This window comes from Salmo salar, chromosome 10, assembly GCF_965601325.2.
Source record: "Salmo salar chromosome 10, fSalSal1, whole genome shotgun sequence".
Classification (NCBI taxonomy): Eukaryota; Metazoa; Chordata; class Actinopteri; order Salmoniformes; family Salmonidae; genus Salmo; species Salmo salar.
The window spans coordinates 84,113,571-84,141,442 of record NC_138300.1 but is presented as its reverse complement, the minus strand read 5'-3'; the positions used below and the strand labels follow the sequence as shown (position 1 = coordinate 84,141,442).

Sequence of the window (27,872 nt, the reverse complement as noted above, 5' to 3'; positions counted from 1 at the left end):
GAATAAGAAGATACACTATGTCAATATTTGTGTTCAATTGCTGAGCCAGTGTGGTATGTCACCCTCATCAACACAATAACAGCCTGTGTAAGCTACTCTGACCCATATTAACAAGGATTATAGACTGTTAGTTTGAATATGGACAACTCCTTAAAACTGAAGGAAACTACATATGAGGAAACAAATTGCTATTTAATATATTTTATGTTCTTATTTTGCTGTACATTGCAGAAATAATTGTGCATATATGAAAGATTCCTGTGAAACTTTTGAGTAGGTTGGTGGAGGAGAAGAAACAACTATGTAAGGCTTTAGCATTTGGTGGCTGGCATTCAAGGTTACGAACAGTGAATGTTAGGGGAACATTAGGTAACTGCTAAAGTCTCCAGCTGAAGTTACTCTCAAGTACAGGCATGTAATGACAGGTCTAAACTGTTTGTTTTGCTCATTTGGATGTCTTCCATCTCTGCTCGATGATGACAAAGTTATACTTCTCCTTTCCATAATCCCTGATGTTACCAATGATAACCCAATCACTGTTTTAGGGAGTAACGGCAAAAGACGGGTGGCCAAGGAGGTCCACAGTGTCTGCAGGATTTAAACATGACCACACCTATAGGCAGTGTTCACTCTGCACTCCGTTCATGTCTCCCTCTGCATTTGTAACATAACATACTGAAGGCCTGCAACACATCACCAGATTAAGGTCATTTCAATTTTCAGTCCCTAAGGTTACAGGTTTTGACGTCACAATAAGAGAAAAACAATTCAGAGAACAAAAAAACGGAATACTCATGACACACACACTTTACAGCAATAATAACCACGGGGACAACATCAAATCAAATGTATTTATAAATCCCTTTTTACATCAGCAGATGTCACAAAGTGCTTATACAGAAACCCAGCCTAAAACCCCAAACAGCAAGCAATGCAGATGTAGAAGCACGGTGGCTAGGAAAACTCCCTAGAAAGGCAGGAACCTAGGAAGAAACCTAGAGGGGAACCAGGCTCCGAGGGGTGGCCAGTCCTCTTCTGGCTGTGCACAGCGGAGATTATAAGAGGACATGGCCATTAAGGCCAGATTGTTCTTCAAGATGTTCAAACATTCATGACCAGCAAGGTCAAATAATAATCACAGGGTTGTAGAGGGTGCAACAGCTTTGCACCTCAGAAGTTATGTAAGTTGGCTTTTCATAGCCGAGCATTCAGAGGTCAAGACAGCAGGTGCGGTAGAGAGAGAGAGAGAGAGAGAGAGAGAGAGAGAGAGAGAGAGAGAGAGAGAGAGAGAGAGAGAGAGAGAGAGAGAGAGAGAGAAAAAAAGAGGGTGGGAGGGAGAGGGAAAGAGAGGGTCAAAAACAGCAGGTCCGGGACAAGGTAGCACGTCTGGTGAACAGGTCAGGGTTCCATAGCATACAGGCAAAACCGCATAAAATGGATCAGCAGCACGACCAGGTGGACTGGGGACGGGGACAGCCAGGAGTCATCAGGCCAGGTAGTCTTGAGGCATTGTCCTAGAGCTCAGGTCCTCCGGGAGGGGAGAAAGAGAGAGATGGGAGAATTAGAGGGAGCATACTTAAGTTCACACAAAACACCAGATAAGACAGGAGAATTTCACCAGACAGGACAGACTGACCCTAACCCCCGGCACATAGTCTATTGCAGCATAGATACTGGAGGCTGAGACAGGAGAGCTGGGGGACAATGGCCCTGTCTGATGATACCCCTGAACAGGGCCAACCAGGCAGGATATAACCCCACTCACTTTGCCACATCACAGCCTCCACACCACTAGAGGGATATCAACAGACCACCAACTTACTACCCTGAGACAAGGCTGAATATAGCCCACGAAGATCTCCTCCACCGCACAAGTCCGAGAGGGCACAAGACGGGACAGGAAGATCACGTCAGCAACTCAACCCACTCATGTCGAGTATAGCGAAAAAAAAGCCTGTCACGACATGACGCACACTTCCTAGGGACGGCAAGGAAGAGCACCAGTAAGCCAGGGACTCAGCCCCAGTAATAGGGTCAGAGGTAGAGAATTCCAGTGAAGAGAGGGGAGGACAGCAGGACAGTCGAAAATATACTGCTCAAAAAAATAAAGGGAACACTTAAACAACACAATGTAACTCCAAGACAATCATACTTCTGTGAAATCAAACTGCCCACTTCGGAAGCAACACTGATTGACAATAAATTTCACATGCTGTTGTGCAAATGGAATAGACAACAGGTGGAAATTATAGGCAATTAGCAAGACACCCCCAATAAAGGAGTGGTTCTGCAGGTGGGGACCACAGACCACTTCTCAGTTCCTATGCTTCCTGGCTGATGTTTTGGTCACTTTTGAATGCTGGCGGTGCTTTCACTCTAGTGGTAGCATGAGACGGAGTCTACAACCCACACAAGTGGCTCAGGTAGTGCAGCTCATCCAGGATGGCACATCAATGCGAGCTGTGGCAAGAAGGTTTGCTGTGTCTGTCAGCGTAGTGTCCAGAGCATGGAGGCGCTACCAGGAGACAGGCCAGTACATCAGGAGACTTGGAGGAGGCCGTAGGAGGGCAACAACCCAGCAGCAGGACTGCTACCTCCGCCTTTGTGCAAGGAGGAGCAGGAGAAGCACTGCCAGAGCCCTGCAAAATGACCTCCAGCAGGCCACAAATGTACATATGTCTGCTCAAACGGTCAGAAACAGACTCCATGAGGGTGGTATGAGGGCCCGACGTCCACAGGTGGGGGTTATGCTTACAGCCCAACACCGTGCAGGACGTTTGGCATTTGCCAGAGAACACCAAGATTGGCAAATTCGCCACTGGCGCCCTGTGCTCTTCACAGATGAAAGCAGGTTCACACTGAGCACGTGACAGACGTGACAGAGTCTGGAGATGCCGTGGAGAACGTTCTGCTGCCTGCAACATCCTCCAGCATGACCGGTTTGGTGGTGGGTCAGTCATGGTGTGGGGTGGCATTTCTTTGGGGGGCCGCACAGCCCTCCATGTGCTCGCCAGAGGTAGCCTGACTGCCATTAGGTACCGAGATGAGATCCTCAGACCCCTTGTGAGATCATATGCTGGTGAGGTTAGCCCTGGGTTCCTCCTAATGCAAGACAATGCTAGACCTCATGTGGCTGGAGTGTGTCAGCAGTTCCTGCAAGAGGAAGGCATTGATGCTATGGACTGGCCCGCCCGTTCCCCAGACCTGAATCCAATTGAGCACATCTCGGGACATCATGTCTCGCTCCATCCACCAACGCCACGTTGCACCACAAACTGTCCAGGAGTTGGCGGATGCTTTAGTCCAGGTCTGGGAGGAGATCCCTCAGGAGACCATCCGCCACCTCATCAGGAGCATGCCCAGGCGTTGTAGGGAGGTCATACAGGCACGTGGAGGCCACACACACTACTGAGCCTCATTTTGACTTGTTTTAAGGACATTACATCAAAGTTGGATCAGCCTGTAGTGTGGTTTTCCACTTGAATTTTGAGTGTGACTCCAAATCCAGACCTCCATGGGTTGATAAATTGGATTTCCATTGATTATTTTTGTGTGATTTTGTTGTCAGCACATTCAACTATGTAAAGTAAAAAGTATTTAATAAGATTATTTGTTTCATTCAGATCTAGGATGTGTTATTTTAGTGTTCCCTTTATTTTTTGGAGCAGTGTATATGCGCAATAATATGGTTTAACACTAGCAGATTAGATTTGCTTTATGCTAAGAGATGACCTTTGATCAGTTGCATGGGCTATAAATCCTTGAGATGTAAAGGTGAGCAACTCCTGGCAGTGGGTAGCCTATAATACATCAATATCATCACACTGAGAAATGATATCATGGAATACACCCTTCAGGTAATCTGGTGTCATTTTCTGTTATCAACTCATAACAATGAGTGGTAATCATGTAACACTAGAGTGTAGAGTGAATCATAGACTATGCCCACAGGAGACACTTATGTCACATGTAAGACATCATGCATCCCCCTGTGTGCAAGAACAATAAGAGCTTATTTTTTCCAAAAGTTGGGGTGGCAGGTAGCCTAGTGGTTAAAGTGTTGGACTTGTAACCAAAAGGTTGCAAGATTAAATCCCCCAGCTCACAAGGTAAAAATCTGTATTTCTGCCCCTGGACAAGGCAGTTAACCCACTGTTCCTTGGCCCTCATTGAAAATAAGAATTTGTTCTTAACTAACTTGCCTAGTTAAATAAAAGTGAAAAAGAATGGACGTGCACATGCTGCACTAACGCATATTTGCATAAATGTATAAAAAACGTTTTTTTTCAGGGCATCACTGCTTCAGTCAGAGGATTGATACCACCAATCCTCTGACTGCCGCAGTGATGGACATGAGGAGGGATTTTAGACCCATGGCAACTGACCCTGCTCTATCTGCGGAAATGGGAAGTTTCTCTACGCGACAACGTTTTTTACCGCAAGGGAGTGGACGCAGTTTAATGGGACGTCCCTACCCTAAACCCGAACCATTTTACTTCTCAACTTCAATGGGGGTAGGGACGTCCCAAGGATCCATAGCACGGACCATTTAATGACTTGTACAGTATCAAATCACCAGACTGAACTCGCAAGAAGTCTGATTGGCGTGATTAATTAGCCAATAGAGCTCAACCGGTCTGTTTGATTGACTGATACTTTAGTTGTGGCAAAAAAATACTGTTGTCACTAGCACAGCCACACGAATTAAAACAAAAATGTGCTTTTTGGTCTTAATTTAAGGTCAGGCATAAGGTCAGTCGTGTGGTTAAGGCTATGCTTAAGGTTAGATTTAAAATCGGATTTTAAGAAGATAAATTGTAGAAATAGGCGGGGTTTAGCCATAATGATGTCTTTGTGGCTGTGGTAACTAGTGACGACCAAAATACATCGGTAACTAACCCTTCTATCTGGTGTGTGCCTGCCTGGTTGTGGTGGGGGAAGGGGTCGTTGAAGTTGATGGAACCGCCATCTTGAAAAGTGCCATCTGACAGTCTAGCTACATTTTTTCGACTGTCAGAATCCGTTGAAAACACTTTTTTTTTTTTCTTCCTAGGATTCGTGGATTTTGTTGTTGTTGACACTTTAGGCTAATGGCTCAATAAGCTACATGCCAGGGACTCACCATTTACCGTTGTTTATTGGTACGTACTTGCTAGCTAGTGCATGCAGTTTAGGAGACAGGAACAGCTATTGAGCTAGCTAACCGGAGCAACATTAACTACCCATTTCTCTTTAGCTACCGGTAACTTAGCTACACCGATGTATTTATAAGTATGACTCGTCTTTACTTGTTATATTGTACTCGATAGATGGCTACGATAAGTTAAGTCTTATTGTGTGTGAAAAGCCACTGCACTGGGGTCCATTGAAATGCACAATGTTGCTTGCTAGATAACGCTAGTTAGCCGTATTTCAGACCAGTGTGTTCGACACGGTTCGGTTTGACCTGTCTTTGCGTTGGTTAACTAGGCCATTCTGGAAAATGCTAACCGACGTTATCTAGCTTTCACCCAACGTTTGGATATTGATGTTAACGTTATACTGTTAGATGTTGGCTTTGGTATTTTTTTGCCAGTTAACTTTAGATAACTATCTAGAGGCGTCAAGTTGTTGACGGGAAATGGCTAACGTTAGCCAAATATATTTTGGTTAGCTAACGTTAGTTGGCTACCTAGGAAGCGTTAGCTTTTTGGGTAAAGATTGTGGTAACGTTAATGTTAGTAGTTTGTGAAAACTACGTCAGCTGTAGCTACGTTACTTCGATAACTATCTGGTAAACGAACGTTACGTTAGTTGTCCGCAGCGAACCTACCTAGCTAGTTATCAAGCAGCTGTCTATTGTGTTAGCTAAACTCAGCAAAAAAAGAAACGTCCTCACTGTCAACTGCGTTTATTTTCGGCAAACTTAACGTGTAAATATTTGTATAAACATAACAAGATACAACAACTGAGACATAAACCCAGACAAACTGAACAAGTTCCACAGACATGTGACTAACATAAATGGAGTAATAATGTGTCCCTGAACAAAGGGGGGGTCAAAAGTAACAGTCAGTATCTGGGGTGGCCACCAGCTGCATTAAGTACTGCAGTGCATCGCCTCATGGACTGCACCATATTTGCCAGTTCTTGCTGTGAGATGTTACCCCACTCTTCCACCAAGGCACCTGCAAGTTCCTGGACATTTCTGGGGGGCGGGGGGGATGGCCCTAGCCCTCACCCTCTGATCCAACAGGTCCCAGACGTGCTCAATGGGATTGAGATCCAGGCTCTTCACTGGCCATGGCAGAGCACTGACATTCCTGTCCTGCAGGAAATCACGCACAGAACGAGCAGTATGGCTGGAGGGTCATGTCAGGATGAGCCTGCAGGATGGGTACTACATGAGGGAGGAGGATGTCTTCCCTGTAATGCACAGCATTGAGATTGCCTGCAATGACAACAAGCTCGGTGCGATGATGCTGTGACACACTGACCCAGACCATGACGGACCCTCCACCTCCAAATCGATCCCGCTCCAGAGTACAGGCCTCAGTCTAACGCGACTCTGACCATCACCCCTGGTGAGACAAAACCGCGACTCGTCAGAGAAGAGCACTTTTTGCCAATCCTGTCTGGTCCAGCGACGGTGGGTTTGTGCCCATAGGCAACATTGTTGCCGGTGATGTCTGGTGAGGACCTGCCTTACAACAGGCCTACAAGCCCTCAGTCCAGCCTTTCTCAGCCTATTGCAGATAGTCTGAGCACTGATGGAGGGATTGTGCGTTCCTGGTGTAACTTAGGCAGTTGTTGTTGCCATCCTGTACCTGTCCCGCAAGTGTGATGTTCGGATGTACCGATCCTGTGCAGGTGTTGTTACACATGGTCTGCCACTGCGATGGCGATCAGCTTTCCGTCCTGTCTCCCTGTAGTGCTGTCTTAGGCGTCTCACAGTACGGACATTGCAGTTTATTGCCCTGGCCACATCTGCAGTCCTCATGCCTCCTTGCAGCATGGCTAGGCACGTTCACGCAGATGAGCATGGATGCTGGGCATCTTTCTTTTGTTGTTATTCAGAGTCAGTAGAAAGGTCTCTTTAGTGTCCTAAGTTTTCATAACTGTGACCTTAATTGCCTACTGTCTGTAAGCTGTTAGTTTTAACGACCGTTACACAGGTGCATGTTCATTAATTGTTTATGGTTCATTGAACAAGCATGGGAAACGGTGTTTAAACCCTTTACAATGAAGATCTGTGAAGTTATTTGGATTTTTACAAATTATCTTTGAAAGACAGGGTCCTGAAAAAGGGACGTTTCTTTTTTTGCTGAGTTTATGTACTGTTAGCCTGACCCGGAGAATCCTAAAACTATGCCAAAACGACTAAGCTAAGTGTTGAATTTAGCTAGGGGTATATTTGAGTAACCAACCATGCGTTACTGTGTTGTGATTTAGTTGACAAATTGTTTTTGTTTTCACCCACTGGAGATTGGCTATCCAGCATTTGTCATATTTTTGTCAATTGAGACAGATGGGGCTATTCCTTAAATCATGGTATTAAGTGTTCAAAAGCTGTCTCAGTAGCTGGTAGAGCAAACACTTCAGCACCGGGCCATAACCATGTAACAGATGTCAACTAGCAGCTGACAGTGCTTATTTTTTGTTAGTGGCACGGGACTTTGTTCAGGCTAATGTGGTGATAAAACAGTTTTTCCTGTCGTTATTTGGTCGCCTGTGGTAGACAGAATTTAATGCCAGACAACAACCAATGTTGTCCATGACATTCATTTTGACATCTTCAATTTATTGTAGTATTTTATAGAGCAATGATTGAGTTGCACACTTTCATCAAAGAATGTGCCTGGACAGGGGCCAATGTCAATGGTCCCTCAGCACAGCCCCGATGCTCAGTCTATTAATACACTTTTTTTTCTCAGCCATTCACATATCTGAGGTGCTGGTTTAGCATAAGCCAAGATGGCTTCACTGTAACCTTTAACCCTATTTCTCCCAGGCTTCCCCACAAGATGGGAATTCCTAGCAAATACTTAGACTTTACATTTTTTTTTACCTGAGGGCCAGGTGTACACAGTGGGAAATTCTGTTTATCTTTTGAGGCATATGCCTAGTGTGTGCACTGAACATGTTTCACTGCTTTGTTCCTACGGTGAGGTGAGTTGTTGACAGTGTTCTAAATTGCCACATAAGCTGTGACACAAGGTGATTTGACTAAGCACAGTGTTCTGAACTAGCAATGATCTTGCCAGTATGTTGAGTGCAGAGAGGTTAGCCCAGTAATGCTTGTCTTAATGCTTTGAAATTTAAACAAAGTTTAGACTGCTTTTGGGGAGAGTTGTTGGGATGCTGACATGTCGACAAGGAAGTGCACTCTTTTCCTATGATGGAAAAGCAATGGTTTACCAGCTCTTTGCCAGAGATTTAAAGTTTGTCTCATGACCTAGACTAAGTATTTGTTTTCACCTGGTTAACACTTCTTATTTAGAAGCTAATGTAACACAAAATAATTAACTTATATTACTACTTGTTTCAGTAGCATGTGACCTTAACGTAAGAAATCTTACTTTTAGTAAGAAAATGTTGTTCCATTACAATGAGTAATATGCAAATGTATTTTTTGTTTGTTTCAGGTGTGCGTTGATCTGTTGAGGTTGAGGTGGTCGTTCTGCTGCATGTGTCAAAAAGTCTGTCGTGTCACTGCTGACTGTAATGGGCCAGAACTCCCAAAGAGCACTATCATTATTTTATTTTTAACCTCTGGACTCTGTCCCAGTCAGGTACATTTGTGAAGCTGTCTGTTTGACCACCATCTACTTTCTATTTGACCACCTCATCTCAACCCACATTGTGTACTTTGTGTCACTGTGTGCTTTCCCATTGTCTTATGAATGTTTTCCTTCCTTGCAGAAGCATCATGTTTTGGAAGTTTGATTTACACACAACGTCCCACATCGACACCCTCCTGGAGAAGGAAGATGTGACTCTGACAGAGGTGATGGACGAGGAGGATGTCCTGCAAGAGTGCAAGGCCCAGAACCACAAGCTGGTGGACTTCCTGGTACGGCCTCAGTACATGGAGGACCTGGTAACTTACATCACGCAGGAGCCATGTGATGATGTGGAGGAGAAGATCAAGTACAAGTAAGTGGGATTCACACACACTAGGCCAGGATATACTTACGGATATATGCCAATTTTGAGAACGATTTCTTGTTTTCTTTCAGTTTCCCTTGCATTTGTTTACCTCAAGGGAATTCCCCCTACAATCACAATGGGGCAAACATGACTTGCTAGACAGTCAATTATATAGGACCTTTGATATGATCTTTTTTGTGGTAGCGGTACTGTATTAATTGATCATTAAATGTTGTACTTCTATGCTATTTTCAGGTACCCCAACATATCGTGTGAACTCCTTACCTCAGACGTTGGACAGATCAATGACAGACTGGGAGAAGATGAACGTTTACTAATGAAACTTTATGGCTTCTTGCAAAATGAATCTCCACTCAACCCTTTACTGGCCAGTTTCTTCAGCAAGGTCCTGAGCATCCTCATCGGTAGGAAACCGGAACAGGTGAGATCAATACAAAACCTAACTCTAACCACACGGGTTTTTAAAAGTGTATGACCTGCAGTGTTTCATGTATGCTCCGGGAGAAAAGATTGTCCTTTGACACATCCTTAAACTTCAACTATCTTTTGCAGATTGTGGAGTTTCTGCGGAAGAGGGAAGACTTTGTCGACTTAATGATTAAACACATAGGGACCTCCGCCATCATGGACCTGCTGCTCAGAATGCTGACCTGCGTTGAACCACAGCAGCTCAGACAAGATGTCTTAAATGTCAGTGTTGTTATTTGGTTTTCTTCGCGTTTTAGCGTTTGTCTTTTGTGTGTTCAATTATCGACCTTTATCTTCTTCTCCTCCCACAGTGGCTGAACGAGGAGAAGGTGATCCAGAGGCTTGTTGATATGGTCCAGCCTTCTCAGGATGAGGATGTAAGTCACATTTCATCAGCAGTTTGTTTGGTGTCCTGTTGCTCTTTTACAGTGTCTTACAGTCTCTCTCTGTTCCATCATCCAGAGGCACTCCAACGCATCCCAGTCTCTGTGTGAAATCATCCGCCTCAGCAGAGATCAGATGTTCCAAGTGCAGGGCTGCTCAGAGCCTGACCCATTACTGGCCACACTAGAAAAGTAAGTCTCTACAACCTGTTTATTTTTTATTTATTTTTTTCCCAAGAAGGAATACCCATTATTACTGTCATGTTTTATTGTCGTGCCAAAGTCATTACTAACACCTACTCATTCAAGGGTTTTTCTTTATTTTTACTATTTTCTTCATTGTAGAAAAGTAGTGAAGACATAATAACCATGAAATAACATACATGGAATCATGTAGTAACCAAAAAAAATGTTAAACAAATCAAAATATATTTTATATTCTTCAAAGTAGCCACCCTTTGCCTTGATGACAACTTTGCATTCTCTCAACCAGCTTCATGAGCTAATCATCTGGAATGTATTTAAATTAACAGGTGTGCGTTCTTAAAAGTTAATTTGTGGGATTTCTTTCCTTAATGCGTTTGGGCCAATCAGTTGTGTTGTGACAAGGTAGGGGGTGGTATACAGACGATAGCCCTATTTGGTAAAAGACCAAGTCCATATTATGGCAAGAACAGCTCAAATAAGCAAAGAGAAACAACAGTCCATTACTTTAAGACATGAAGGTCAGTCAATCCGAAAAATGTAAGAGCTTTCAAAGTTTCTTCAAGTGCAGTCGCAAAAACCATCAAGTGCTATGATGAAACTGGCTCCCATGTGGACTGCCACAGGAAAGGAAGACCCGGAGTTACCTCTGCTGCAGAGGATAAGTTCATTAGCGTTAACTGCACCTGAGATTGCAGCCCAAATAAATGCTTCTCAGAGTTCAAGTAACAGACACATCTCAACATCAACTGTTCAGAGGAGACTGAGTGAATCAGGTTTTCATGGTCAGATTGCTGCAAAGAAACCACTACTAAAGGACACCAATAAGAAGAGACTTGCTTGGGCCAAGAAACAAGAGCAATGGACATTAGACTGGTGGAAATCTGTGCTTTGTTCTGATGAGTCCAAATTTGAGATTTTTGGTTCCAACCACAGTGTCTTTGTGAGACGCGAAGTAGGTGAACAGATGATCTCTGCATGTGGTTCCCACCGTGAAGCATGGAGGAGGTGTGGGGGGTGCTTTGCTAGTGACACTGTCTGATTTATTTAGAATTAAAGGCACACTTAACCAGCATGGCTAACACGGCATTCTGCAGCGATACACAATCCCATCTGGTTGCGCTTAGTGGGACTATCATTTGTTTTTCAACAGGACAATGACCCAACACACCTCCAGGCTGTGTAAGGGCTATTTGACTAAGGACAGTGATGAAGTGCTGGATCAGATGACCTGGCCTCCACAATCACCCGACCTCAACCAAATTGAGATGGTTTGGGATGAGTTGGACTGCAGAGTGAAGGAAAAGCAGCCAACAAGTGCTCAGCATATGTGAACTCCTTCAAGACTGTTGAAAAAGCATTCCAGGTGAAGCAGGTTGAGAGAATGCCAAGAGTGTGCAAAGCTGTCATCAAGGCAAAGGGTGGCTACTTTGAAAAATATATTTTGATTTAACTATTTTTTTTTTTTTGCTTACTACATGATTCCGTATGTTCATAGTTTTGATGTCTTCATTATTATTCTACAATGTAGAAAATAGTAAAAATAAAGAAACCCTGGAATTGGTAGGTGTCCAAACTTTTAATTGGTTCTGTACATGTCCCTTCCTTTCTCTCAGACAAGAGACTGTGGAGCAGTTGCTGTCCAACGTCTTTGACAAAGAGAAAAATGACTCTGCCATAGTCAGTGTAATTCAGATTCTCCTGACACTCTTTGAGACACGAAGACCAGCGTAAGTAAATTATATCCCATTTTACATTTGTATTTGTTTTGTGAGTTTTTCTGATGTACTGATCTGTCGTTTGCAGGTTCGAAGGCCATTTGGAAATCTGTCCTCCTGGTATGAGCCACCCATCCTTCTCAGTCAATCAGAGCATTCTGGAGGCTGTCAGACCCAGGCTCAAAGACTTCCATCAACTGCTGCTGGAACCCCCAAAGGTAATACAGTACTTTACATACACTATATATACAAAAGTATGTGGACACCCCTTCGAATTAGTGGATTCGGCTATTGCAGCCACACCTGTTGCTAAAGGTGTATAAAATCGAGCGCACAGCCATGGAATCTCCACAACCCACCATTGGCAGTAGAATGGCCTTACTGAAGAGCTCTGACTTTCAACATGGCACTGTCATAGGATGCAACCTTTCCAACAAGTCATTTTTATGCCCAGCTAGAGCTGCCCCGGTCAACTGTAAGTGCTGTTATTGTGAAGTGGAAATGTCTAGGAGCAACAGCTGCTCAGTCGTGAAGTGGTAGGTCACACAAGCTCACAGGACGGGATCGCCGAAGCTCGTAGCGTGTAAAAATCATCTGTCCTCGGTTGCAACACTCACTACTGAGTTCCAAACTGCCTCTGGAAGCAATGTCAGCACAATAACTTTTCGACCGGAGCTTCAAGAAATGGGTTCCATGGCCTAGCATCCGCACACAAGCCTAATATCACAATGAGTAATGCTAAGCGTCGGCTGGAGTGGTGTAAAGCTCACCGCCATTGGACTCTGGAGTGATGAATCACGCTTCACCATCTGGCAGTCTGACTCCAGGAGAACGCTACCTGCCTGAATGCATAGTGCCAACTGTAAGTTTGGTGGAGTAAGAATAATGGTCTGGGGCTGTTTTTTATGGTTCGGGCTAGCCCCCTTAGTTCCAGTATGCAACGACATTCTAGACGATTCTGTGCTTCCGACTTTGTGGCAACCATTTAGGGAAGGCCCTTTCCTGTTTCAGCACTACAATGCCCCAGTGCACAAAGCGAGGTTAATGCAGACGTGGTTTGTCGAGATTGGTGTGGAAGGACTTGACAGGTCTGAACAGAGCCCTGACCTCAACCTCATCGAACACCTTTGGGATGAATTGGAATGCTGACTGTGAGCCAAGCCTAATCGCCCAAGATAAGTGCCCGACTTCACTAATTCTCTTGTGGCTGAATGGAATCAAGTCCCCGCAGCAGTGTTTCAACATCTCGTGGAAAGCCTTCCCAGAAGTTGAGGCTGTTATAGCAGCAAAGGGGGAGGGACCAACTCCATATTGCCCATGATTTTGGAATGAGAAGTTCATCGAACAGATGTCCACATACTTTTGGTCATGTAGTGTACCTATCGTCTTACACACACACTAAACATTGCAGATATTTCAGGCCATTTCAGTAAGCTAAGTAGAGGTTTTTCTTTGTTATTAACTTGAAAGAAATATGACTACCACAATATTTTAAATAAACTATTACTACATTTCTCTGTTTTTGTTGTGATCCTGCTATCTTAATCTCGGTTTAACTTTGAGTCATATTTATCTTCAGAGTAGGTGGTCTTTCCTCTAAATTGACTTTACAAGTGCAGTCCACTCTACAAGTTCACTCCAATGGAGGTTGTGTTTGAGTTACCAACTGAATGAGAGCCTGAGTGTTCCTTTCATCACCATATTTGCAGAAGAATATCATGAAAACCACATGGGGAGTGCTAGACCCCCCAGTGGGCAACACCCGGCTGAATGTGGTCCGTCTAGTGGCCAGCCTCCTGCAGACCAACACTCATATCATCAACATGGAGCTGATTAACCTCAACACTCTAGGAGTCATACTCGTAAGTTTTTTTGATTTTTATTTATTTTTTACACATGGTTTTTAGTACTAGTTGTTCCTGCCTTAATCAGCACCTGGATTTAGACTGCTATGCACAGGGATTTCTGTCTTTCATTACACTAGTTCCTTTACTACCCCCTTCTCATAAGTAAGGTCAACAGGGATGATACACATTTCAACAACTTGGTTTGGAACATTTTCTTATTAAACAAATGTATGTTTTAAAAAAACAAAAACATAATCTGTTTATTCTCAGGACATGTACTTCAAATATATATGGAATAACTTCCTGCATTTACAAGTTGAAATCTGCACTGCGATGATCCTAGCCATGCCCCCAGCCCAAAGTGAAAACCTCAAAATCAACAGTGATCAAGAGCCTGTCAGAGAAAGCCACCTCATCAAACATGTGAGGCTTTATCACCCTTTTCTTTACATCTAGAATGGTATTCATGTCAGACAAGTCAATCAACTCTTTTTGTGCGCTGTGTTTTAGCTGTTTCAGAAGTGCCAGTTTATACAGAGAATTCTTGATGCATGGAGCTCCAATGAGAAAGCTCAGTAAGTACTGTTATTATTAATGATATATGTCTAGTCGTTACTAGACCACTGCAGATTTGTGGTTTTAAAGCTCTTATGAGCTCTTTGGTTTTTCCCCTTGCGAAGGCTGACAGAAATGTCACCACAAAGTGCCAGTAGGCTTCAGTGTGTGTTTCCTGTTGCAGGGCTGAGGGTGGACGTAGACGGGGCTACATGGGCCATTTGACCAGAATAACCAACTCAGTAGTGCACAACAGTGACAAGGGCCCCAATGGTGCACAGATACAGCAGCTCCTCTCCGGTGAGTGGGCTTTGACACCCGAAACGAATGAGGTTGTTGGAGCGAAAACTATCCTTACTCTATCCTGAAATGAGGTGGAATAGACTAATCTTGTTATTTCTCTGTGTTATTTCAGAGCTCACAGAGGATGACAAAGAGAGATGGGAGACCTTCATTTCTGGTCAGCTAGCTGACACAAACAAGAGAAACACTGTAGACCTAGTAAGTCTGATACAGACACCTCAGTTACTTAATGCCAAAATGTGTTTTCAGAGTACGCTGTTACACAGTATTTACACTGACGTACTGAAAGGTGAAGTGCCAGTAGTGCCAAAGCTGTTTGAAGGATGTCTCGTGGTTGTCCTCTTAGTAATAAGGTCGGTTGCACTGTGCACTAGGTGAACACACACCATATTCACTCATCCAGTGATGACGAGGTAGACTTCAAGGACAGCGGATTCCACCAGGATTCCTCTCTACAACAAGTAAGTCTGTAACTGGATGAGACTATATAAATGCTGCTAAATCTGCATATTGATACTTTAAAAAAATAATAGTTAACATTATTATACTTGTCTAGTAATAGTAGTACTGATATTGTGAATTTTAACAAATATTAAATGTCTTCCAATTGTGAGTATGCTTGTGCTCTTAATCTTTAAACGATTAACCTATAGCTACAGTATTAGTCAATTGTTTTGAATTGAAGTACTTGAAGTTTTTTGTAGTGCCAAGACTATATCATTATCGTTGGTCCTGGGTTTGCCAGGCCTTTTCTGATTATCAGATGCAACAAATGACGTCCAATTTTATTGAGCAGTTTGGCTTCAATGACGAAGAGTTTGCCGATCAGGATGATGTCGTGGAGTGAGTACTGATCCTGCATGTTTTCTTCATAACCTGCTATTCTACTGGTTGGGGAATTTCAATAAGGGTTTGGGGTGACTAGACTGGTGTTCTATTAATACATTCTTTGCTTCCTTAGAAACTGATTCCCAGTCCTTTGTTTTCTCTGTACAAAGGTTTAGGTTACATACATGTTTGCAATTAACATTTACATATGAAAATAAAATGCCACTGTTTGGATAATGATATCTGTAGTGGGGGGGAAAGTAAGTGGTAGGTTAATTGGATGCCAGTCTGAATTCAGCAACCCATGAATGTCAAATGTTCTTATTACATTTAAGTAGCTCATATTTATACAGTTCTACCATTTTAAAGTAGATTGAAAGTGACACAGGCAATTAAGACTGATGCTTTGCTTGGACCAGAGTCCAGATAGTAACTTTGTAATTGGTAATTGCAAAACAGTTTTTTTTTTTTTTTTGCTTGATCAAAATTGGGCTTTTGTGGTGGGTGTGGCCATGGGCATGGCCTCCGACCAAACATTTTAAAGGCCCTCCTGTTGGCCACAGTGTCAATGTAGCTGTTTTAAAGCTCACTTCCTGCAATTCTACACATTTTGCCATCCCTTATGCTATCTGAGTCAAATATCCCTTTTCTACCAATATGTTTTTCTGCCACCCTTATCATCCTGCCGACTTTTACCACCTCTTTATATCTGAAAGGTATTGCTGGTATCAAAGCACAATTTTTTTTCCCGCCAAACGACCTACTAATCATTTCAGTGAAGTTCTGCCTACGGCATAATATGAAACGTAGCCGTTATGCTGAGGCGGCTTTGGCACGCACTACGCTCTTAAACTCTTAATGGTTGCTAGACAGCCAGTTATACATTTCGCAAGACATGTCACTTCACCCATCTCTTCTCATAGCCCACCACATGCACTGTTTTCTTAAACATAACCGGATGGATACATAAAGAATTACTGTGGGAATAAATATCACTGAATGATGAAACTATTGGAATAAAGTACGTGCAATTGAAGGCATGTATCAAGTTGTTGCTTACTGAAACGTCCCAAAGTCATCCAATCCTTGTAATAAATTTGAAGCAATAGCCTACTAGATTATAATTTCAGCACTGTTTTGATTGGGACGGTGCAATCGTGCTGCTTTGAGACAAGTGTGGGGACTCATCTTGGTAAATCAATAATCTTTTTTAAATCTCTGTTTTGGATATTGTTTAGGATACAATTACTTGCCTAGTTAAATACATTTTTATTTTTTTATATTGTAAATCCTATGTGAAAGCAGCAGAATATTATAAAATCACCAATCATCATTTTGGCAATTTTTGATTCTCACTGACTGTCTAGCTTTTACCTAGGGGATTGTTTGTTTTCAAAGATCATATTTAAAAATATATAGGTACATTATATATCTGGTTTTAGATGTTTGTTTACACTGAAAAACATACTTTTTTTTTTTTTTTTTTACTGTTTGGACATAGGCGGCCCGAGGAAAAACACTTTGGCGACTCGCCCATGACTTTTCTATGCAGAGTAAAAACCCTGCATAATTCAGTTTAGTTTGGAGTAAGTAGTGCACTTCAACCCTGCTCTGTGCCTCTGGCACTTCTTGTTATGTGGGTGATCTGCTGGCAGTTGGGCACCTGAGGAGAATGACCAGATGGGAATGGCTGGCTGGAGTTTCTGCATAAAGCTGCTTTCATGTGAATAACATTGTGCCATCCTTCTACCTGTTAATGGGCCTCTGTAGGTAGGCGTCCCGAAGCCCTTGTGTTTAGTCATTGTTTGTAGTCATTGTCTAATTAATATAACTAAACTAAACTCTTTTCTTTAACATTTCAGTATTCCCTTTGATAGAATATCAGACATCAATTTTTCCTTGAATACAAATGAAAGTGTAAGTATTTTAATATAATTTAATGCATTTCAAAGGTAGTGAAAGGATGTTAAAATGAATGCCATGTTGTCTTCCATTTGTACCAGAGATCTGTTCAATTCTCGTGGAAATGAGTAAGATCATTTTCTTCAAACTGATACTTTATCTCCCAAAGCTTTAAAGTTTACAATTTTTTTATAATGCTGTTAGTCTTTACCCTGGGATTATTTTCAGCCGCAGAGACAATGTCTGTTTTGAAGCTAATTTCCTGCAAGGCTACACATTTTGCTATCTAAGTGATTCAAACATAAGTCAATGGGGGGCCACATTACATTTTTGAAATTTCAGATTCTCCCAGACTAGTTTGTATTTTGGTAATTGTTAGTTCTCAAAGATGAACCTATTTTTTTTTTTTTTATTTTTTTTTTAACTAAAAAAAAAATAATAATAAGTTGCTCCATTATCTTTTCAACAATCTTTATCATCTGGTTTTAGTCGTTTTAAGTTTACACTGAAAACCTTTTACCATCCTGAAAAGGATTCCCCTAAATGCATTTAGTGGAAACACTGGTACATATTAGCTAATGCTGCACTCTAGATTTCTGAAGTTCTGTTACCTATGAAAATGATGCACATATTTTCTTCCCTTTTCCATTTACAGTAATGAGGAAGTGGAGGCATCACAGCATATCTTTTTGTGTATCGTATGCTTTACCCTGGTATTGGTGTTGTCTTCCAGGCCAATCTAGCTCTGTTTGAGGCCTGCTGTAAGGAGAAGATCCAGCAGTTTGAAGATGCCGGCTCTGATGAGGAGGACATCTGGGATGAGAAAGATGTCACTTTCGCACCAGACGCTCAGAGACGTCCTCGGTATGGCAGCGCCTCTTGGCGGATATGTAAATTAAATGTTTTAAATGACTAACATATCTTCTTGAGGCTGATTCAAAGCACCAATTGGGGTTTGGGTGATTTTCTTTGATACATTTATTGACTTTTGTCCATTCTGTGCCTCCATTAGGAGCTCTGGCAGCACAGATAGTGAGGAGAGCACAGACTCTGAGGAGGAGGATGTTAAACGTGATCCCTTTGACCCCAACAACGCCAGCTCTGATGACAGAATGGAGGTGGACACTGGTGAGGGTGAGGGATTGTTCCGGGTTGGCGCACTGGGGTTGGGTTAGTGGTTCGTTGGGTAGGTCGGTCTGATCTTTTCAAGATGATGCCTTGCTTTTTTGTGACGGCTGCCCTGTTGTTTCAGGGCCTCTGTGGACAGCTAACTTTGACGACATACCCATGGACACCGGGAGTTCTACGGCGATGGGAGAATCTGCCCCAGCCTCCACCACCACTGCCCCAGCCTCCCCCTCCTCCCCTGCGGTTATACCAGAGTCTGCTGGCTGGAGCTCTCCCAACGCCTCCCCTGACAAAGCCATGGGCTGGGCAGACTTCTCTAGCAACTTCTCACCAATTAGGTAAGGGTTCATCATCCCACCACCCTCAGTCCCAAGGCTGAGGCCTGCTGTGACACTATTGCCACACATTTCCATATTGCGTTATCCTTCCATGTAGTATGAATAAGGATGGGGGTGACGGGTGTTCTGTTCATTCCCCTGCCTTTCCATGTCTTATATTTGAGTTTGGCTATTTTAAGAGGACAAATTCAAGACTATCTATCTGACTATCTTCCAGACCCAAAGATCCTTTGAGGAGCAATTCCCCAGTAGCAATGGAGACCTGTATAGAGACAGGAGACCCCTTGGGTGTCAACGCACCAATGCAGCCTGAAGGTGAGGTTTGCCACTGAGCTATACAGGAATAAGTGTGTTACGGCTCACTCTGTGGTCACTGTTATGATGCTGTCCATGTGTGACGTCGCAGATTCTGACCAGTGGCCAGGGGACGAGGCAGCCCAGCTAGCCAGCTCCCCTGGAGGGAAAGCCGGAGGCTCGGACGCAGAGGAGTCCGTCACCACTGAGACGGTCACCAATGGGTCCATGAAGGAAACAGTTAGCCTTACTGTAGATGCCAAAACTGAAACTGCCATTTTCAAGAGGTAAGGCTTTTGATGACTCGCCATTCCCCGTTCCTCTGGTCACCAATCCTTCCTTTACAACACAGCCATTCACCTCACAGAGCATGTGGAATTGACCTCTGTGTCTTGCCACGTTTTCCCCCTCCTGCACTGAGTGACTTAAATCCATGCAAGGCAGGGACACTCCAGTAGACTTGTATAAATATCTATATACCATTTTTGTATCACCAAACCTGCCGAACCTACATTGCTGTCTGTCTGTGTTGTTTGAGAAACTGTCCTTCACTTTAACTGCAACACTTACAACATGAGCTTCCTCTTTCTCTCTGGCGTGCGTGTGGCTTCAGAGTGTTGAAATCTTATCGGTATGTACAGCCAGTCGGGGGGCAGACATCTGCCGTGTCTTGTTTTCATGTCAGCCACTGAGTTTTTTTATTATTAATTATTTTGCCATCTCCATTTGCATGTATATCTCAGATGTATTGATTTGGTCGTCGCTCGTCGTCAATGACGTCGTGAATTGGCCATCAGGATTAGCCACTCCCAGGCTTTGAGTTGGCCTTGTTCTCCTTTCTGTCGATGTCCAGGTGGGGGTGTGGATTGGCGGAGGCAGTCTTCAAAATGTATCCGCCACCTCCTTGTGCTGGTGTCTCATTGGCTTTGGTTTGTAGCTCATGGCATTGTGAGGTGGCTGGAATAAACTGGAGAGAGATTAATCTTAGCCTAGCAGTAGTCCTGTTGTCGCGCAAAACTCAGCTCTACTAGCAGTAGTCCTGTTGTCGCGCAAAACTCAGCTCTACTAGCAGTAGTCCTGTTGTCGCGCAAAACTCAGCTCTACTAGCAGTAGTCCTGTTGTCGCGCAAAACTCAGCTCTACTAGCAGTAGTCCTGTTGTCGCGCAAAACTCAGCTCTACTAGCAGTAGTCCTGTTGTCGCGCAAAACTCAGCTCTACTAGCAGTAGTCCTGTTGTCGCGCAAAACTCAGCTCTACTAGCAGTAGTCCTGTTGTCGCGCAAAACTCAGCTCTACTAGCAGTAGTCCTGTTGTCGCGCAAAACTCAGCTCTACTAGCAGTAGTCCTGTTGTCGCGCAAAACTCAGCTCTACTAGCAGTAGTCCTGTTGTCGCGCAAAACTCAGCTCTACTAGCAGTAGTCCTGTTGTCGCGCAAAACTCAGCTCTACTAGCAGTAGTCCTGTTGCCGCGCAAAACTCAGCTCTACTAGCAGTGAGCTTTGTTTTTAAGCTTGGCTCTCAAGTCCAACAGACCTTCAAAATGCCATCTAGGTAGTTGTAAATGTAGTTCACTTTGCCAGGTCATTTTAAATAAGAATGTGTTCTAAATTGACTTGCTGCTTAAATTAAAGGTTAAATAAATCGTACGTAACCGCCGCCTCAAAGTGAAAATGAATAAGACCCTTACAAATATCCTGGAGTGCGTTAGTTTTGCCTAGTAATTATGACGACGTGGTTGTTTTTAATGACAAAAATCAAGACCGATGGCTGACAACTTTGAATCATTTCGGTGAGTTTCAAAACTGTCATTATCTCCTCGTGTTCTGCTCTTCGAAGCAAGCTCACTCTTAAAGAGGCAACTGCTGTAAGTGGATGGTCAGAAAATCTAAATGGACTCTTGCTGCTTCTGTCCATTTGCTGTCCATTTTGTTCCTTGCATCCATTTTTAACCGCCATACGCATTTCGACACATTCGTTTGCCCAATGCTTTGATGTGGTCTGTCTCTCCCATTCTGCATGCGTCAGTCTTTTCCGTTCTGTGTCTAAACAGTGGGGGGTTTCTGTCTACTATTGTCATTCTGAATGTTTGAAATGGCAAGAGCTCTGTAAATGTTCCCTTTTTCTCTGCAGTGAGGATGTGAAGTTGTCTACCTCGGAGGACACATCTGCAAAGTACGTTATGGGGGAGAGTGGAACACCAGAGAAGAGGGTCCCTGCATCTGTCCAGCCAGTCAGCAACTGTTCGAAACCAGGGTCTGGCTCCATGTTCTGAACTTATCCCTTCACTGGAACTGTTTCGTACTAGTGAGCTATTTTCAGACATGTTGTTGTACCGGTTCTGTCTCATGATGTCCTATCTTTATTTCTTCCCTTCCACAGTGCACAACATTCAGATGAGAAATCTAAAGTCCCCAGTGACGCTGTTAATGGTCCCCTAGAAGGAACCGCAATGGACGAAGCCAAGTAAGTGTCAGCTAGAATGAGGTTGTGCTGTGGGGTTCCAGTCTGGCATGTCTTATCACTTGTGAAGTGTGTGTCATCCAGTATGTTACACTGTGTCCTCTGTCTGCCCGCCTACAGAACAGAGCAGAGCGTGGCCTCACCAGCGGCAGCTGTGAACGGCCCAGGGTGATGTGTGGTTCCTGCCAGCCTGTTCCTGCCACGCACAGCTCTCTCCCTGGGCCACCAGTAGAGGGCATTGCAAGTCCAGAGTCAGAGCTGCTGCACTAACTTCACCAGATCAGGACCAGCAATATTAATATTAGGCTATTACAGACAGTTGTACAGAAAGTTGGAACTGAATGAAGAGATACTCTAATGGATACAGTTATTATTATTTTTTTGCATTCGTTTATATACTATTGTTATGAGGTGATCCGTCTGATATTTTGCCACTCCAAGTTAAATAGTAATGTTGCTATAGTTAAAATGATTGTATGAATAAAATATTTTATAAAAAGAAAATGTATACAGAAACAGAAGATAACTGAAATGTACCAATTGGAAAACTTGGTGTGATTTTCATAGGGTTTTCCTTCTGCACAAAATCAGAATTTTGTTTCCAGCTACCATGCAATGTTAATCGGCAACCCATGTTGGTATGTTTATCAGTACGCTTGTTGGTAGGAATCAAAATAATTTTAAATATTCAAAGGTTTATTTTGCCACAGCTATTATTTGTAAATGTTTCTTGTATACTTTCAACATGAGCAAGATTTGAAAACCTTTGGTATAGTTTTTAACTTAATTTATTAAGGTAGATAATGTTCTGTTACTTAGTGCCATACACATGTTCTCTCCCCCTTGACAACATTAAACTGTACAAACCCAAGGTGAACAACGGTAGAAAATGGTTTCCAGTTGCACGTATCTACTGAGTGTTAACAGTCTGAAGTCTTGTGGTAAATGGGTTCCATTTTACAACTGTTACAGTACCACTCAAGTCAAACATTCTACCTGCAAAATGATGCATGTGTAATGAATATTCTTGGTATTGCTTCAATCATGCATCAACCATTGATTATTTTTATACAGTGCATTTGGAAAGTATTCAGACCACTTTACTTTTTCCACATCTTGTTAAGTTACAGCCTTCGTCAAAATGGATTGAATCATTTCCCCCCCGCCCCCCTCAATCTACACAATACCCCATAATGACAAAGCAAAAACAGGTTTTTAGAAGTGTTAGCAAATTTCTTAAATACCAACCTTAAATATCAAATTTACATAAGTATTCAGACCCTTTACTCAGTACTTTGACGCACCTTTGGCAGTGATTACAAGTTTGGCACACCTGTATTTGAGGAGTTCTCCCATTCCTCTCGAGCTCTGTCAGGTTGGATGGGGAGGGCCGCTGCACATTTTCAGGTCTCCAGAGACGTTAGATCGGGTTCAAGTCCCGACTTTTTCCAAAGCCACTCCTGTGTTTTCTTAGCTGTGTGCTTAGGGTTGTTGTCCTGTTGGAAGGTGAACCTTCACCCCAGTCTGAGAACCTGCTCCAGAGCGCTCAGGACTTCATGGAGGATCTCTCTGTACAGTTGTGGCTAAAGGTTTTGAGAATGACACAAATATACATTTTCACAAAGTTTGCTGCTTCAGTGTCTCTAGATATGTTTGTCAGATGTTACTATATAATACTGAAGTATAATTACAAGCATTTCATGAGTGTCAAAGGCTTTTATTGACAATTACATGAAGTTGATGCAAAGAGTCAATATTTGCAGTGTTGACCCTTCTTTTTCAAGATCTCTGCAATCTGCCCTGGCATGCTGTCAATTAACTTCTGGGCCACATCCTGACTGATGGCAGCCCATTTTTGCATAATCAATGCTTGGAGTTTGTCAGAATTTGTGGGGTTTTGTTTGTCCACCCGCCTCTTGAGGATTGACCACAAGTTCTCAATGGGATTAAGGTCTGGAGGGGTTCCTGTCGATGGACCCAAAGTATCGGTGTTTTGTTCCTCGAGCCACTTAGTTATCACTTTTGCCTTATGGCAAGGTGCTCCATCATGCTGGAAAAGGCATTGTTTGTCACCAAACGGTTCCTGGATGGTTGGGAGAAGTTGCTCTCAGAGGATGTGTTGGTACCATTCGTTATTCATGGCTGTGTTCTTAGGCAAAATTGTGAGTGAGCCCACTCCCTTGGCTGAGAAGCAACCCCACACATGAATGGTCTCAGGATGCTTTACTGTTGGCATGACACAGGACTGGTGGTAGCGCTCACCTTGACTTCTCCGGACAAGCTTTTTTCCGGATGCCCCAAACAATCGGGAAGGGGATTCATCAGAGAAAATTACTTTACCCCAGTCCTCAGCAGTCCAATCCCTGTACCTTTTGCAGAAGGTACAGGGAGAGAAGTGGCTTCTTTGCTGCCCTTCTTGACACCAGGCCATCCTCAAAGTCTTCGCCTCACTGTGCGTGCAGATGCACTCACACCTGCCTTCTGCCATTCCCGAGCAAGCTCTGTACTGGTGGTGCCCCGATCCTGCAGCTGAATCAACTTTAGGAGACGGTCCTGGCGCTTGCTGGACTTTCTTGGGTGCCCTGAAGCCTTCTTCACAACAATTGAACCGCTCTCCTTGAAGTTCTTGATGATCCGATAAATGGTTGATTTAGGTGCAATCTTACTGGCAGCAATATCCTTGCCTGTGAAGCCCTTTTTGTGCAAAGCAATGATGACAGCACGTGTTTCCTTGCAGGTAACCATGGTTGACAGGAAGAACAATGATTCCAAGCACCACCCTCCTTTTGAAGCTTCCAGTCTGTTATTCAAACTCAATCAGCATGACAGAGTGATCTCCAGCCTTGTCCTCGTCAACAAGAGAGAATTACTGACATGTCAGCTGGTCTTTTTGTGGCAGGGCTGAAATGCAATGGAAATGTTTTTGGGGGGATTCAGTTCATTTGCATGAATTAATTGCAATTCATCTGATCACTCTTCATAACATTCTGGAGTATATGCAAATTGCCATCATACAAACTGAGGCAGCAGACTTTGTGAAAATGAATGTCATTCTCAAAACTTTTGGCCACGACTGTACTTTGCTCTGTTAATTTTTCCCTAGATCCTGACTAGTCTCCCAGTCCCTGCCGCTGAAAAACATCCCCACAGCATGATGCTTCACCGCAGGGATGGTGCCAGATTTCCTTCAGACGTGACGCTTGGCGTTCAGGCCAAATTGTTGAATCTTGGTTTCACCAGACCAGAGAATCTTGTTTCTCATGGTCTGGGAGTCTTTAGGTGACTTTTGGCAAATTCCAAGCGGGCTGTCATGTGCCTTCTACTGAAGAGTGGCTTCCGTTTGACTACCATAAGGACCTGATTGGCGGTGCTGCAGAGATGGGAGAACCTTCCAGAAGAACAACCATCTCCACCGAGGAACTCTGGAGCGCTGTCAGAGTGACAATCTGGTTCTTGGTCACCTCCCTTACCAAGGCCCTTCTCCCCCAATTACTCAGTTTGGCTGGGCGGCCAGCTCTAGGAAGAGTTTTGGTGGTTCCAAACTTCCTCCATTTAAGAATGGAGGCCACTGTGTTCTTGGTAACCTTCAATGCTGCAGACATTTTTTGGTACCCTTACCCTGCTCTGTGCCTCGTCACAATCCTGTCTCGGAGCTCTACGGACAATTCCTTCGACCTCATAGCTTGGTTTTTGCACTGACATGCACTGTCAACTATGGGACCTTCTATATACAGGTGTGTGTGCCTTTCTAAATCATATTCAATCAATTGAATTTACCACAGGTGGACTCCAATCAAGTTGTAGAAACATCTCAAGGATCATCGATGGAAACAGGATGCATCTGCGCTCAATTTCGAGTCTCATAGCAAAGGGTCTGAATATTTATATAAATAAGGTATTTCAGTTTTATATTTGCAAATACTTTGAAAAAGCAGGTTTTGCTTTGTCATTGAGGTATTGTGTTGAAAGTGTTAAACAAATCAAAATATATTTTAGATTATTCAAAGTTGACACCCTTGGCATTCTCTCAACCAACTTCACTTGGAATACTTTTCCAACAGTCTTGAAGGAGTTCCCACATATGCTGAGCACTTGTTGGCTACTTTAACTTCACTCTGTGGGCCAACTCATCCCAAACCATCTCAATTGGGTTGAGGTCGGGTGATTGTGGAAGCCAGGTCATCTGATGCAGCCCTCCATCACTCTCCTTAGTCAAATAGCACCTTACACAGCCTGGAGGTGTGCTGGGTCATTGTCCTGTTGAAAAACAAACGATAGTCCCACTAAGCGCAAACCAGCTGGGATTGTGTATCGCTGCAGAATGCTGTGGTAGCCATGCTGGTTAAGTGTGCCTTGAATTCTAAATAAATCACAGACAGTGTCACCAGCAAAGCACCATCACAGCTCCTCCTCCATGCTTCACGGTGGGAACCACACATGCAGAGATCATCCATTAAACTACTCTGCGTCTCACAAAGACACGGCCGTTGGAACCAAAAATCTCAAATTTGGACTCATTAGACCAAAGGACCAATTTCCACCGGTCTGATGTCGATTGCTCGTGTTTCTAGGCCCAAGCAAGTCTCTTCTTCATATTGGTGTCTTTTAATAGTGGTTTCTTTGCAACAATTCTACCATGAAGGCCGTATTCACGCAGTCTCCTCTGAACAGTTGATGTTGATGAACTCTGAAGCATTTATCTGGGCTGCAATTTCTGAGGCTGGTAACTCTAATGAATGTATCCTCTGCAGCAGAGGTAACTTTGGGTCTTCCTTTCCTGTGGAGGTCCTCATGAGAGCCAATTTCATCGTAGCGCTTGATGGTTTTTGCGACCACATGAAGAAACGTTCAAAGTTCTTGAAATGTTTTGTTATTGCCTTAATGATGGACTGTCATTTCTCTTTGCTTTTTTGAGCTGTTCTTGCCATAATATGGACTTGGTCTTTTACCAGATAGGACTATCTTCTGTATACCACCCCTACCATGTCACAGCACAACTGATTGTCTCAAATGTGTTAAGGAAATTAACTTTTAAGAATGCACACCTGTTAATTGAAATGCATTCCAGGTGACTACCTCATGAAGCTGGTTGAGACAATGCCAAGAGTGTGCTAAGCTGTCATCAAGGCAAAGGGTGGCTACTTTGAAGAATCTCAAATATAAAATATATTTTGATTTGTTTAACACTTTTTTGGTTTCTACATGGTTCCATATGTGTTATTTCATAGTTTTATAGTTCAAATAAAGAAAAATACTGGAATAAGTAGGTGTGTCCAAAATTTTGACTGGTACTGTATATATACACACACACACACACACACACACACACACACACACACACACACACACACACACACACACACACACACACACACACACACACACACACGTGGACAACCCTTCAAATTAGTGGGTTTGGCTATTTCAGCTATACTTGATGCTGACAGGTGTATGAAATGGACACAGCCATGTAATCTCCATACACAAACATTGGCAGTAGAATGGCCTTACTGAAGAGCTCAGTGACTTTCAACGTGGCGCCGTCATAGGATGCCACCTTCCCAACAAGTCAGTTCATCAAATTTCTACCCTGCTAGAGCTACCCCGGTCAACTGTAAGTGCTGTTAATGTGACGTGGAAATGTCTAGGAGCGAAAACGTCTCACCCATGAAGTGGTTGGCCACACAAGCTCATAGAACGGGACCGCCGAGTGCTGAAGCACAGAAATCGTCTGTCCTCAGTTGCAACACTCACTACTGAGTTCATGCTGCCTCTAGAAGCAACGTCAGCACAATAACTGTTCGTCTGGAGCTTCATTAAATGGGTTTCCACGGGCGAGCAGCTGCACACAAGCCTAAGATACGCAATGCCAAGCGCCGGCTGGAGTGGTGTAAAGCTCGCCGCCATTGGACTCTAGAACAGTGGAAACGCATTCCTTGGAGTGATGAATCACGCTTTACCATCTGGCAGTCCGACAGACGAATCTGAGTTTGGTGGATTCCAGGAGAACACTACCTGTCCGAATGCATAGTGCTGACTGTAAAGTTGGGAATAATGGTCTGGGGCTGTTTTTCGTGGTTCAGGCTAGGCCCCTTAGTACCAGTGAAGAGAAATCTTAATGCTACAGCATACAATGGATGACATTCTAGACAATTGCTTCTATCTTCGTGGCAACAGCTTGGGGAAGGCCCTTTCCTGTTTCAGCATTAGAAAAATGCCCCAGTACACAAAGTGAGGTCCATACAGAAATGGTTGGTCGAGATCGTCGTAGAAGAACTTGACTGGACCGCACAAGAG

At 43.5% G+C, this 27,872-nt stretch overlaps 1 protein-coding gene across 9 annotated transcripts; it reads left to right on the top strand.

The window, feature by feature from the left end:
• Nucleotides 1-4,894: 4,894 nt before the first annotated feature.
• Nucleotides 4,895-22,446, top strand: ppp6r3 (protein phosphatase 6, regulatory subunit 3). 9 transcript variants are annotated; one of them, XM_014124098.3, is made up of 26 exons: nt 4,897-5,141; nt 8,625-8,771; nt 8,902-9,135; nt 9,385-9,571; nt 9,703-9,840; nt 9,930-9,995; nt 10,081-10,193; nt 11,822-11,935; nt 12,012-12,141; nt 13,633-13,785; nt 14,041-14,193; nt 14,281-14,345; nt 14,510-14,625; nt 14,741-14,826; nt 15,003-15,089; nt 15,425-15,471; nt 17,319-17,373; nt 18,092-18,222; nt 18,371-18,492; nt 18,611-18,824; nt 19,042-19,139; nt 19,231-19,405; nt 19,732-19,749; nt 21,246-21,368; nt 21,495-21,578; nt 21,696-22,446. In XM_014124098.3, exons 3-26 carry the CDS (start codon nt 8,909-8,911, stop codon nt 21,745-21,747), a joined length of 2,754 nt encoding a protein of 917 aa, XP_013979573.1. In that variant the 5' UTR covers nt 4,897-5,141; nt 8,625-8,771; nt 8,902-8,908; the 3' UTR covers nt 21,748-22,446. The 9 variants fall into 9 exon arrangements, with proteins under 9 accessions (XP_013979567.1, XP_013979573.1, XP_013979571.1 ...); XM_014124096.3 differs by having other exon boundaries at nt 15,392-15,471; XM_014124097.3 differs by having other exon boundaries at nt 15,374-15,471; nt 18,371-18,486; nt 18,626-18,824.
• Nucleotides 22,447-27,872: the final 5,426 nt, after the last annotated feature.

Coding starts and splice junctions, on each gene's coding strand:
- ppp6r3 (XM_014124092.3), top strand. CDS start 8,909: ATGTTTTGGAAGTTTGATTTACACACAACGTCCCACATCGACACCCTC. Junction 14,346..14,509: donor AGCTCCAATGAGAAAGCTCA/GTAAGTACTGTT, acceptor TTCCTGTTGCAG/GGCTGAGGGTGGACGTAGAC. Junction 15,472..17,318: donor GATCAGGATGATGTCGTGGA/GTGAGTACTGAT, acceptor TTAACATTTCAG/TATTCCCTTTGATAGAATAT.